This window comes from Elephas maximus, chromosome 3 (assembly GCF_024166365.1).
Source record: "Elephas maximus indicus isolate mEleMax1 chromosome 3, mEleMax1 primary haplotype, whole genome shotgun sequence".
Lineage (NCBI taxonomy): Eukaryota > Metazoa > Chordata > Mammalia > Proboscidea > Elephantidae > Elephas > Elephas maximus.
Genome location: NC_064821.1, coordinates 113,324,103 through 113,338,100, shown reverse-complemented (window position 1 = coordinate 113,338,100; position 13,998 = coordinate 113,324,103). Strand labels below are relative to the sequence as shown.

Here is a 13,998-nt window from a genome sequence, read left to right as displayed (position 1 = left end):
AAGGACATCATGCTTGGCAGAGTCCAGGGTCAGCAGAAAAGACGAAGACCCTCAACAAGGTGGACTGACACAGTGGCTGCAACAATGAGCTCAAGGATAACAACAATTTTAAGGATGGCGCAGGACCGGGCAGTGTTTTGTTCTGTTGTGTATAGTGTTGCTATGAGTCGGAACCCACTCGACAGCACCTAACAACAACAACAACAAGTCTTAGATTCTGTGAAATTCAGTATTTCATTGTACAGCTATCTTGATTTAAGCAAGTCTGTACTGAAGGCTATTTAGGCCTTTCCCGCTATTACAATCAATGCTGTGATGAATGCTGCATTCGACTTAGAATATACATACTGCTCCTTAGGTGCATTGCTAGAAGTAAGTTACTTAAAAAAAAAAAAGTTACTTACACCTTATTCAGTATTGCCCAACTGCCCTCCAGAAAGGGGCTGACTTACGCCCCTATTGTAGACACCAGTTTCCCTTATTAATACTGGCTGATTTTTTAATCTTTGCTAATGATAAGTGAAAAATGCTATCTTATTTAAATTTTATTTCTTTAATATATAGGGTTTTTTTTTATGCTTACTGGGCATTTATATGTATTTTGTGAGTTGCCCGTTCACAGTACATTTTTCTTTGAAGTGTTGGCTTTTTTCATATTGATCTGTAAGAGTTCCTCATTAAGGAAGCTATGTTTGGCATATGTTACAATCTTTTTATCGAAGTGTGTGTGTATGAGTATTGCAAGGTTTTCATTTTAGTCTATTGGAAATTTATTCTGGTCTACGTTGTGATGTAAGGATCTGACTTGTTTTTCTCCATTGGTCAGTTAGCCAATTGACTAAATTGCCTGTCTTTTTTTAGAGGTAAAGGGAGACCCTTCTGATCTTTTACTTGAAATGGTGCTTCACTCATAAGGGTTCACCTACCAGCCATTAATAAGGATGGATAATGTGAACTTCTGTGAGTCCTGCCGCCTAGAAAAGGAAAACAGGGCTCCTCTGGAGGGCCTGAGGATCGGTATTGGGACAGGTGACAGCTGCATCAGGTGAAAGAAAAAGAACCCAGTGGAGAAAATCCAAGATTCTAACACACAGAGTTGGCAAATAGAATGTGTTCATCTTGGCATCTTTTTCCCTGGCCTCCAGAGTATTGGTGAGTTGCAGCTGTAGGCTATTAATGAAAGCTGAGAAACTGGGACAGAGTGGAGGAAGGTATCAGTTTGACTTTTCCTAATGCCTATAAGGAGTCCCTGGGTGGTGCGAATAGTTAATGTGCAGAGGTGCCTTGGAAGAAAGGCCTGGCAATTTTACTTTGAAGAATCAGCTATTGAAAACTGCCTGGAGCAGAGTTCTTTGACACATATGGGGTCACCATGAGTCAGAATTGACTGGTAATGTCAATAAGGAAGATGGGCCAAGGAAATAGTCTCTGGTTTCTAGGAAAGATGTCTTTTCAAGGAACAATTCATGGTAAGAATCTCTCCATAAGAAATGGTATGGGAAATTCCCATGAATTCATTAAAAATGAACTCAACAACAGTATTTATAGTTATTTAGGTCCCAGAGAATTAAGGAATATGTGAGTTTTAGTAGAGCAGAAATTTCTGGGCTGGCTTTGGGATGTGTATCAGGAGCGAGGATTTAATATCATTGCTCATTTTCCTGTGGAATGAAAGCTTGGGTGTACGAATGTTGGTGAGTTCCCTCCAGTCCTGGTAAAGCTGGCAACCTGATCTGGAGTATTGATTGGGAGAGAAGGAATTGTGAAAACTACTTGGCAAGGGCAAGGTAAGGTTACCCATCCTCCATCATTCACAGAAACAGGACATTTTATCTGGCTGAATGAGCAACCAAAGATATGTTCAAATATGTCTTTAAAATAAATTCCTCTACATGTATCACAGCAGTGCCTTCAATGAAAATGGGGTAGAGTGGGAACTGAGAATGAAGAACAAATGCAAGCTGTCAATTGTCCCAATAAACTAGGAGGCAGACACAGCTAGACTGACTTGAAACAGAAGGAACAAGATAAAAGAGATGGCAGGTGACATCTTTTACTTTTTATTGAGAGCCTTTTACAGACCAAAGGAGCCCTGGTGGCATAATGCTTAAGCGCTCAGCTGTTAACTGAAAGACTGACAATTCTCCAAGGGAGAAGAGACTTGGCAATCCGCTCCCATAAAGATCACAGCCTAGAAAACCCTGTGGGGCAGTTCTACTCTGTCACATGCGGTTGCTACAAGTCAAAATCAGCTTGACGGCACCCAACAACTCTGCACAAAGCATGGTGCTGGGGAAACATGCCACAGTTCCTGCTTGCAAGTTGTTTACAGCCCAGTAGAAGAAGTATGTGTCGTGCAAGCATGGAGGATGGGAATCTGCTACAGCCTAAAGGAGTCAAGGAAGGCTTCTCAGAGGAGGTGATGTGCAACTTTTTAATTTTTCTTTTAGGGAGACAAATGACTGCAGCATCACCTGGGGCTTGAAGGGAAGGGAGAGGGAGTAGGGGTAAAAGGGAGACTGGGTGCTGGAGACAAGGGAGAATGGGAACAGCAACCAAAAAACTGATATCACGTAATCCAGAGGAAATCAAAGGAAGGGAAAACAGCTATTGCAAGAAAGTAAAATTAGCTCCCACTGCCAAGAGGTAATAGGTTGGCCTGCTTCTGAGGAGGAGACCTCTTGTTTCAAACAAGTTGATGGAGGGACACTATATCCTGGGTGCACACAAGCCACAGCTAATACTGAGAGGCAAGGAACCATGGTCTGAAGGGGCTGCACAACAGCTGATGGAAGGAAGGACCTTAAGCTTTTTTTAAAAAAACCTGCGAGGGCTAAATGTATGAGGTCTGGGATGTTGGGAAGCAAGGATGAATCGAGTTTCAACATGAACAAGCACAGCAAATGTTCATCACTTCATCCTGTAGAGCACAGGGAAGTCTGATAAACCAAAAGGCTGTGAATAGTTATTTATACAGAACTGGGCAGTGAACCAGTATGGACACATTCTAATTTGGTAGGTTAGGGAAGAAGTACACATCTGTAACCAAAAAAAAAAAATTTTTTTTCAATGAAAATCCAAACAAAGGAAAGTGGAGAAGCTGCCTCAGTTCCAGTGTTAGGGTGTAGGTGGGGGTAGGCCCCAGGTTTGTAGAGAGATTTAAGAAATAGATCCTTTTTGGACTTCTCAGCCTATATTCTTTTGGAAAGGGCATTAATATCTGAATGACACAGTAACTACTAGAAGTTCAGACTATTACTTCCCTACCAGCTCAGTGGAAGAAATGATGATAATGAAGCCATAGAGAGAGATGGGAGAGGAAAGGGTGACAAGCCAGAGGCCACAGCTTTAAAGGTGTAAATCATGGGTCATGTTCCAGTTCATGCCTTGGAAAGAGAATTATCTTCCAGGTTCAGCTTGAGCTGCATGAGGATCAGCTTGAAGTCTTCATGAGGAAGGCATGCCCAAAGTCCTACAGTGCGTTTACAGGAGCACTCCAAACTGCTCTTGATTTATTGAAAGAGGGTGAAGGCATAATAAAATCATAGTACGCTAGCAAAACTAGGAAAAATTAAAAAAAAGATGTGTTCATAGGCTTCATCAAATAGCACAGTAATTGTCCTGGGGGCCCTTTTATACTGGTGTTCATGCAAGTCAAAATTTGTTTTGAAGGCTCCCTATAATTCTCAATAGTGTATTCACCATTTAGAGCTACACTGTCCAATGTGGTAGCCACTAACCACTGTGAGTATTTTAATTATAATCAAAATTCAGTTCCTTGGTCATGCTAGACACATTTCAAGTGGTCAGTAATCACATGTTGCTAGTGTCTACAGTATTGGACAGATACAGAACATTTCTACCATCTCTGAAAGTTCTACTGAACAGTACTGATCTAGAGCATAAGGCCTGGTATGTAGTAGATGTTTTATAAATATTTGTTGCATGAATGGTCCTCTAGACTGTTGGCCACTGCTAGTAGGAGTTTTAGCTTCTCTTCACCTTTTCCCTTTCTGGCCAGCATAGCCAAGAAAGTTGCCAGGAACCCAGGTTGAAGTCTGCAGGTCCACATGGTGGAGGATGTAATGTTAAGGGTCTGGAGAAGGCAAGGTGAGGTATCTGGGTGAAGGCCAATGCTCAGTTCCCAAGACTCACCATGAGCTGGCTTGCCATCTGTCCAGCAGCACCCAGGCCTGATGGCAGCACCCAGAGGTGATGGCTACTAGAGTATGTAATTTTATCCCTTTTGGAGAGGTAGCTGAGTAGATGGGGTGTGCTGTGCTGGTTGGGGGCTCACTGACTTTCCAGGCTTCAAGCCTCATCTCTCAGAGCATAAGGGAGCCACACCCCATCTTTAACTGATCCAGAGTCAGTTTCTCACCACAGGAGAAGCTGAGCGGGTGAAGGGAACTTGAGGGGAAAACAGAAAAGGAAATGTGCTGAGGCTCCAGTTCTTCCAGAGGGTCAGGGACAGGAGCCTCATGTGAAGGGAGATAATCTATGTTGGAGGGTAAGTAGCCCTCATGGGTGGGAAGGAAGTCCACTGGGAGGACTGTCAAGGGGCTGCCTGGGTTTCCAGGCTTTGAGTCAGGGCCCCTGCCACCCAGCACCTTGTACAGATCACCTAGTTGTCTTGCCTCAGCTGTGAGGGCTCTTGGAGGTGCTATGTCTTCCTCAGAGGTACAGTGACCTCGGACTCCTTGTCCTCTTTCTGGCCATTTGGGGCAATGGGGATGTCTGAAGGCTGGGGCCACCTGATGAATGACTTCATTGATCACCACTGTCTCAGGTTCTTCAGGAGTGTGCGCAGCTGTCAGGAACCTGTCCACAGGCAAATGCGTCTTCTCCTGAGAGAAGGGAGGTAGAAGAAGCTCTTAAAGCAGTGTGAGTAACCTTGACACCTGACTTCTCCACTCCTCCCAGATGCCTCACAGCCTGCACTGCCTACTCAGCTTGGGTGGGATACTGGGACCTCCGCTTTTGCTAGGTAAGAGAAGTAAACGTTGTCAGGGAGTCTCTACCCGCAGGCAGAGAGGCTGGAACAGGACTTTCTCCAACCTATACAACCCAGCTCAAATTTCAGCCAGACTGTCTCTAATGTGAATCGAAGTGTACTATCTGCTTTTCTAGCAGAGAAGGCACAGTAGGTGCAAAGGAAAGGTTGGTCTTGCCTCTCTCTGGGGGAGGAGCCAGGAAAGGCTTTATGGTCACACCTCACAGGTGATGAGTTGACGCTGAGCTAAGCCCTGAAAGATGTATAGCATTTTCCAGGTGGGAAGGTGCGGCAGACAAGGAGGACTGGTGTATTCTGGAATCTGCTAGTTATTTCTTATGACGAGCAGGAGGGGCCTCACAACATGAAGGGCCTTTTAAGGGATGCTAAGGAGTTTGGCTTTGATAGAACTACTGAAATGTTTTAGGCAGGGTAATAACCTTGTCAGATCACCTTTTAAGAAAGACCTCTCCAGAATAACATTTTCTGGAAGAAATTTTCTTCCTTCCTTCTCTGTAGTTATTTTGCCTATTAATTGTCTCGCTTATTCTCTTTCCAGTTGGTTGCCAGCTCCTCAGTATCATATCTCTTTCCTTTCCAAACTTATTGCTCAGTTCAAGTCCTCACTGCCTTATTAACCTCTATTTGGTTATTGTTAGCTGCCATCAGGTCAGCCTCTGACTCACGGCGGCCCCATGCACAACAAGACCAGATTGTTGTGATCCACAGGGTTTTCACTGTCTGGTTTTCGAAAGTAGATCACTAGATCTTTCTTCCTAGTTCGTCTTAGCCTGGAAGCTCCACTGAAACCTACTCAGCACCACAGCAGCACACAAGCCTCCACTGAAGAGACGGATGGCGGCTGGGCATGAGGTGTACTGGCTAAGAGTCAAATGCATGGAAGGTGAGAATTCTACCACTGAACCATCGCTGTCCCCAACATTTCTTTTAATAGATTTAATTGGTCCCTCTGCCTCAGCCTCTCCTTACATGCAAGAAACTACCTTATGCACCGACGCCCTGATCCTTCTTAGGCAGAGCTCCAGACTCGTTTATGACTGCCACTTTTAAGTAAAACTTCCTAAGCCCTCACCCAGGCAGTCGAGCTCCTGCACAACTGCCTTCCTCCGTCTCCCCACGTTTCCCTTCAGAAATTGCTATTACTGCACACTGTCCTGGTCTTTACTGAAAATCCGTTTTCCCCTCAGTCCTGCCACCACACTTGTGTCCACTGCCAGTCTCTCCTCTGCGTACGTGTGCTCCACCATCTCTTATGTGAAGCCTGCTTTTGTATAAGCCCCTAGTGACTGTTCTTCCACTTTATAACAATGAAGAAGCCACCCACGGGGTTCTTGACATGTGGATGCTTTGTACTGTCACTTATTTTACATGTCTGTAAGTCATCTGCATGCAGGGACCACGTCTCAAGGAAGGAGTAAACAAAAAACCAAACCCATTGCCGTCAAGTCGATTCTGACTCATGGCGCCCCCATATGTTACAGAGTAGAACTGTGCTCCATAGGGTTTCCTTGGCTGTAATCTTTACGGAAGCAGATTGCCAGGCTTTTCTTCCATGGTGCTGAGGGGTAGGTTCGAACCACCAACCTTTTGTTTGGTGGATCAGTGTAGACTGTGCCACCCAATAGAACCTTAAGGGAGAAGTAGGATGATAAAAAGTAGCCTTGGGACAGGGAAAACCTTGGGTACTAGTCCCAACTCTGAGCCTCTAAGGCCCAGAAAAACTCAATTGACCTCTCTGGGCCTCAATTCCCTCATGTATCAAATGACAAATTGTACAAGATGGTTTGGTCTGGATCGGCCTCTGATGCTCCCCAGCTCAACATGTCCTCCTTTGCCTTGAACTTGGCAGGTGTCCAGAAAGTGAAAGAGGCAGCTGTTTCAGGACAGATTGCCATGAAGGGCCCTGACCAGCGATGGTGTGTGTGCGTGTGCTTCTCTTTTAGGAGACTGCTTGTTTCTGATCACTACACAAATTGGCCCTGGCAAGTTGGCTGGGCTTGGAACGTGGCTGGCAGCTTTGAGAAACCGAGCTGCCAAAGTGCTGCTTCCACAGATGAGAGAGAGATTACACAGGGTGTGGGAATGGCTTGTTGTTTATGTGAGGTGGGGTGTTTGCTCCGCCTTCTTTAAAGCTTTGGCAATATTGATTGAGTCTGCTCCTTGGTACTTTTATAAAGCAGGATCTCTGGCTGACAAGCCCCGGGAGGAAGCCCTCTGAAACTACTCTTGGCTCAGGCACTTCACGGATACTATTTTAGGCATTTATGAGCTCAAAATGGATAACATCCCCGTAACCCCCTTTTCTCCAGAGCCCTAAGGCATGGTTTTTCAGCCACATCTCAGGAAGTGGTAGAGGCATGTAAGGCCTGACGGCTCCAAGCACATTTTGTTGGAGGTGAAGGACAGACTGTTGTGTTTCTGTCTTCTGCCTCAGCCTGGCACCACGAGAGCAGTCTGGTTCTTTAAAAAATATATGCACATACCCATTGCCATTTTGTCGATTCTGACTCATAGCGACCCTACAGGACAGAGTAGAACTGCCTCATAGAGTTTCCAAGGAGCGCCTGGTAGATTAGAACTGCCAAACCTTTTGGTTAGGAGCTGTAGCTCTTAACCACTAGGCCCCCAGAGTTTCCATATGCACATAGTGTTTTGTTTATTTTTTTAAGTTCAAGGGGACTGTGTAATGGTAGCCTTCATCCCCTTCCCCAAAGGCAACCACCATTATCAGTTTCTATGTGTTACATGTATGCTTCCAGAAATATCCTGTGCACATGCTGGAGGTGTGTGTGTGTGTGTGTAAAATCTCCTTTTTTTTTGCAAAAGAGAACCCACTATACATAATTGTTATTATGTATTAAAAAAAAAATTTTTTTTTTATTATGTATAAAAAAAACTTGGCTTTTTTCACTTATATCTTGGAGATATTTGGGAACATATATATCTATCTCATTCTTTTAAACAGTTGTATAATGTCCTGTTGTGTGAATGTACCCAAATTGTATAACCTGCCCCTCTGGTGGACTTTTACATTATACTCAGTTTTTTAAAAATAATTATCTATAATGTTGTAATGCTATTATTTATAACGTTGTAATGAACATATGTATACTACACAATTTTGGGCACCTGTGTGGCAGTTTCTGGGTTACTGTCTACCTGTGTGACTTTTTCTAACCCTTTGTGTATCTTTCCCAGCACTCCTTCTAGGTTTTCTTACGGCCCTTCAGTGGCTCTCCATGCCTCTGTATTCCCTGATGACTTGGCAGAGGCTAACAGAGCTACCAGTTTTGGAGGCAGTTGTCTGTGATTGACCCAGAATTGCCTTCCACTGTGCTGTTTCAGGCTTTTGGGACATGGAAGTGTGGAATCTCAGTATTGGGAGCTATCTGAAAGCTCAGTGGGTTCAACTCCTGGTCCTTGAATCCCCTCTAACACTAGAATGGCAGCTTATAAGGCTTCACAGCTTATAGAGTGCTTTTCCATAGGGCGACATGGTATTGCCCCCAGGAGAGGGCCTGGTGTGTGGATACCTCTCTAGTTAGTGTGCTCAGCTGAGAGGTGCTGACTGCTAGAAGCACTCTCTTCATCCTGTGCTAAAAGATGTTCTAGAACGTTTAGTGCGGTGGTGGACAGCACATGGTCTGGAGCCAGCCTGCCTGGACGTGAATCTAGGATTCCCCATGTGTTAGCTGACTAACGTTGGACAAGTTACTTAGTCCTCGGTGCCTCTGTTTCCTCATCTGAAAAATGAGGATACTAACAGCACAATCTCATAAAGCTATTCTATGGGTTAAACGTTAACGTATAGAAAATGTTTAAGACTGCGCCTGACACATAGAAAGTTACAGATATCTTAATCGCTGTTGTTATTACTCTTCTTGCTGTTGTATCTTAACAGGGACAAAACCCCTCAATACAGAAGGGACTTAAAGTATGAGATTTCCTGGGAAGAAACTGGATGATTTTTGCCTTTTATGATCCACTGAAGAATAATTAATGCCTTTGAATTATGGCATTGGGAAAGCATATTGAATATACCATGGACTGCCAGAAGAATGAACGAATCTGTCTTAGAAGAAGTACAGCCAGAATGCTCCTTAGAAGCAAGGATGGTGAGACTTCTCATGTACTTTGGACATGTTATCAGGAGGGACCATTCCCTGGAGAAGGACATTATGCTTGGTAAAGAAGAGGGTCAGTGAAAGACAGGAAGACCCTCAGCAAGATGGAATGACACAGTCATTACAACAATGGGCTCAAGCATAAGAATAATTGTGAGGATGACACAGGACCAGGCAGTGTTTCATTCTTTTGTACATGGGGTAACTATGAGTCAGAAGTGACTTGACAGCACCTAACAACAAAAACATGAACCACATGCTTTACGTGGCATCTTATCTAAACCTCACAACAGTATACAAGGTCGGTATTGTCAATTTGTGCTTTATAGAGGATGAAACTCAGGCAAGTTGCCCAAGGGTCATACATGTAGTAAGTGGCAGAGGCAGGGTTTAGATCCAAGCCTGATTCCAAAGGCATGAAACTTCAGTGACTTAAATTCCTACTGAGGCAGACACGACTGGAACTGCTGGCTTTTGGACTGGAGATGACAGAATGTACTGGGTAACTGAAGAGAAGAATCTTGGAGGAGAAAGGGAGTCTGGGGCTGCCAAGGCCCCAGGCAATGGGAAGAGGATTGGTGTACAGCTTCCTTCCCCAGTTGCTCCCCTTAAATGCATCCATTCTTGCCCCATCTTCAGATGCCTTCAACTTGCAGCCTCTTCCACCAGAGATGGAGTCCCATGCCTACTCGTGAGCATGTTTTCACCTTCTCAGACTGCACTGCAGCGGCCCCCTTCTCTTTTTCTACCCTCAGCACTCTCCTCTGCCTCCTGAGTGACCTCACCTTCTTTAAAACCCTTTCCTTGCAGAGCAGAATGGCTTCCTGCCAAAACCAAAATAGTCTGTGCTCTGTTTATCTGTTCTATGCTCAGACAAGACTGGAAACATCACAGTAAAGCTTCAGTTCTCCTGATTTTGATGAATCAGTGCTCAGGCTACCCAAACCCCCATTGCCATTTAGTGCTCGGCAAATGGCAAAAATACTTGCTTACTGTTTATTCAAATAAGTTGGGATGAGGAGGGGAAGGTACAGGTTAAACAATTTGGGTACTTTCATACCACAGGATATTATACAACTGTTTAAAAGAATGAGATTGATCTATATGCATCTAAATATAATCAACCAACCCGTTGCCACTGAGTCAGTTCTGACTCATAGTGAGCCTGTAGGACAGAGTAGAACTACGGCGGCTAACCAAAAGGTTGTCAGTTCGAATCCACCAGGTGCTCCTTGGAAACTCTGTGGGGCAGTTCTACTCATGTGTCTGTTATCCTATGGGGTCGTTATGAGTCGGAATCCATCTGACAGCAACGGGTTTTGCGTCTAAATATAAAGGAGCACAAAGCTATGGGTCTTTTAGTCTTTGGGTCACAAGCTTCAGAAAATTCCTGTATATGTGCTGCTCTTAAATCCAGGAAGAAAACAGGGCGATGACTCAGATGGTAACTTAGTGCAAGTGACTTCAGCTCATCCACAGGGTCTAAGGACCCAGGTTTCCTTCTAAGGACAAACTTAGGGTAGCCACTAGTACTCCATCGGCTAGCCACTAAGACTTTATACATTACCTCCATGATGGGATATTTTTTAGCCCAAGTGCTATTCGCTGGGTCTGGAATCTCTCTGCTGTACCACTGAGGTCTGAGGGCCGAAAGGAGAACAGGTACTCTACAGAGAAAAACCAGACAGTGACTTCTGATTAAATGTGCACACGCTCACTTGGAAGCATAGGTTCTTAGTGCCATGACTTCAGTGTAGGGCTTGCTTTTGTAACCAAATTAAGTAAAATATAAACACAAAAGGAGAAATATAATGCATTATCCAAGGCTGGAGTAGTTTTCTGTGAAGTTTCACTTGATAGAATTGTGGTTCAGCCACTTGGGATTTGCTATTAAACTATGGAACTTACACTCTGCAACGTTTAGCTGTCAACCACTCATTAATTCAGCAAACACTGATAGAACCCTAATATATGCCCAGCACAGTGCCACATGCTATGGGGAGAACAGCAAAGAAGACATGATCCCTACCCTTGGGAAGCTTACTATTTAGCTAATTTGGGAAATTTTTATGCTAAAAGCAAAAGCAAAAAACAAAAAACCAGGGTACAAAATGGTATAAATAGCTTGAACATAACTATGTTAAAAAAAAAAATCACAGGGAAATAAATCTGAGCTGTTAACAGTGATTGTATTTGGTGATGGGGGGAAAAATGGGTCTTTTTTTTTTTTTTCCTTTCTTTCTACATCTCTGAGTTTTTGAAAATATTTTTAAATGAGTATATATTACTTTTATAATGTGGAAGGAAAAAATCCAAAAAATGTTTCTTATAAATCCTTTTGACTTAAATATTTTGAATATCTTTTAAAAACTCAAGACCAATATGAAAATTTTTTAAAGACAGTAAGTAGCCTTGGCTTTAATAAGCTTTGATGTTCAATAAGAATGATAAACTTTTGGAATGCATTTAAGATTTTGTTTTTTTAACATTTTTTTAAAGGAAGCTAGGATTTTATTTTAATTATTAACCATTATTAATGATGCCATTTTATCTTATAATGCCATTTCAGGTTGCTATTTTTAAAAAATTTTATTGTGTTTAAGTAAAAGTTTATAGCACAAATTAGCTTTTCATTCAAAAATTTATACACATTTGTCATGGATTGAATTATGTCCCCCCCAAAATGTGTGTATCAATTTGGCTGGATCATGATTCCCAGTATTGCGTGGTTACCTGCCATTTTGTGATTGTAATTTTATGTTAAAGAGGATTAGGGTGAGATTGTAACACCCTTACTAAGGTCACATCCCTGATCCAATATAAAGGGAGCTTTCCTGGGGTGTGGCCTGCACCACCTTTTATCTCACAGGTAAAAGGAAAGGGAAGCAAGCAGAGAGTTGGGGACCTCAAATCACCGAGAAAGCAGTGCCAGGAGCAGAGCATGTCTTTGGACCCGGGGTCCCTGCGTGGAGAAGCTCCTAATCCAGGGGAAGATTGATGAGAAGGCTGACAGAGAGAGAAAGCCTTCCCCTGGAGCTGACACCCTGAATTTGAACTTTTAGCCTACTTTACGGTGAAGAAATAAATTTCTCTTTGTTAAAGCCACCCACTTGTCCACTTGTGGTATTTCTGTTATAGCAGCACAAGATGACTAAGCCAACATGGTTTTGTGACACTGGTTGCAATCCCCGCAATGTGTCAGCACTCTCCCCCTTTCCCTTTCCACCCGTGTCCATTCCTACAGTTTTCCTGTCCCTTCCTGCCGTCTCGTCTTTTTTGGGGGGCTGGTGTGGCCCTTTTGGTCTCATATTCTTGGTTGAACGAAGAAGCACGTTCCTCATGTGTATTATTGTTTGTTTATACGCCTGTCTAATCACTGAATGAAAGATGGCCTTTACAAGTGGCTTCAGTTCTGAGTTAGTAGGGTGTCTGGGGACCATAGTCTCAGTGGTTCCTCCAGTCTCTGTCAGACCAGTAAGTCTGGTCTTGTTTTTTTGAATTTGAATTTCTTCTACATTTTTCTCCTGCTCTGTCCAGGATCCTCTATTGTGATTCCTGTCAGAGCACTTGTTGGTGGTTGCTGGGCACCATCTAGTTCTTCTGGGATCAAGCTGGTGGAGGTTGTGGTTCACGTGATCCATCAGTCCTTTGGACTAGTATTTTCCTTGTGTCTTTGGTTTTCTTCATTCTCCTTTGCTCTAAACATGCTGGGACCAACAGATGTATCTTAGATGGCTGCTCCAGCTTGTAGGATCCCAGGTGCTTCCCACCAAAGTAGGATGTAGAACATTTTCTTTATGAACTATGGTATGCCAATTGACCTAGATATCCACTGAGACCATGGTCCCCAGCCCTCAAGGTGCTTGATGTGTCAAGAAAGCTTCTATGACTTTGCCTTGTTCAAGTTGTGTTGACTGCCCCTATACGGTGTGTCATCTTTCCCTTCATCAAAGTTAACACTTGTCTATCTAATTAGTGATTTCTCCTCCCCACCCCTCCCCTCTCTTGTAACCATCAACGGTTGCTTTTTTTCTGGGTATGAACCTTTTCTTGTTTTGTTTTCTTTAATAGTGGTCTCATACAATATTTGTCCTTTTGTGATTGACTTATTTCACTCAGCATAATGCCCCTCCAGATTCATCCATGTAGTAGGATGTTTCACAGATTCATCATTGTTCTTTATTGTTGCATAGTATTCCATTGTGTATATGTACCATAATTTGTTTATCCATTTATCTGTTTACGGGCACTTAGGTTGTTCCCATCTTTTTGCTATTGTGAATGATGCTGCAGTGAACATGGCTGTGTGTATGTCTATTCGTGTGAAGGCTCTTATTTCTCAGGACATATTCCTAGGGATTGCTGGATCCTGTGGTATTTCTATTTCTAGCTTTTTAAGGATGCACCGTGTTGTTTTTCAGGGTAGTTGTACCATTTTACAATCCTGCCAGCAGTATATAAGAGTTCCAGTCTCCCTGGAACCTCTCCAACATTTGTTATTTTCTTTTTTTTGATTAGTGCCAGTAATGTTGGGGTGAGATGGTATCTCATTGTAGTTTTGATTTGCATTTCTCTAATGGTGTCTGTTAGCTGCCTGAATATCTTCTTTGGCGAAGTGTCTGCTTCTATCCTTTGCCCATTTTTTTAACTGGATTATTTGTCTTTTTGTTATTTAGGTGTTGAAGTAGTCTATAGATTTTAGAGATTAGACCCTTGTCGGATATGTCAGCCAATTTTTTATCCCAGTCTATAGGTTCTCTTTTTTTACTCTTTGGTGAAGAAGCCTTTCAATGAATGTAACTATTTAATTTTTAGGAGCTCCCAGTTATCTAGTTTATCTTCTGGTGTTTGTACATTGTT

At 43.1% G+C, this 13,998-nt stretch overlaps 1 protein-coding gene across 1 annotated transcript in view; it reads right to left on the bottom strand.

The window, feature by feature from the left end:
- Positions 1 to 4,325: 4,325 nt before the first annotated feature.
- Positions 4,326 to 13,998, bottom strand: part of IL12RB2 (interleukin 12 receptor subunit beta 2) — a 93,315-nt gene continuing 83,642 nt past the window's right edge. The window contains exons 15-16 of the mRNA XM_049879540.1: positions 10,706 to 10,805; positions 4,326 to 4,847 (exon numbers count right to left, since the gene is read on the bottom strand). Of these exons, the coding sequence (XP_049735497.1) occupies positions 4,326 to 4,847; positions 10,706 to 10,805 (622 nt within the window). The remainder of the gene's footprint in view (positions 4,848 to 10,705; positions 10,806 to 13,998) is intronic.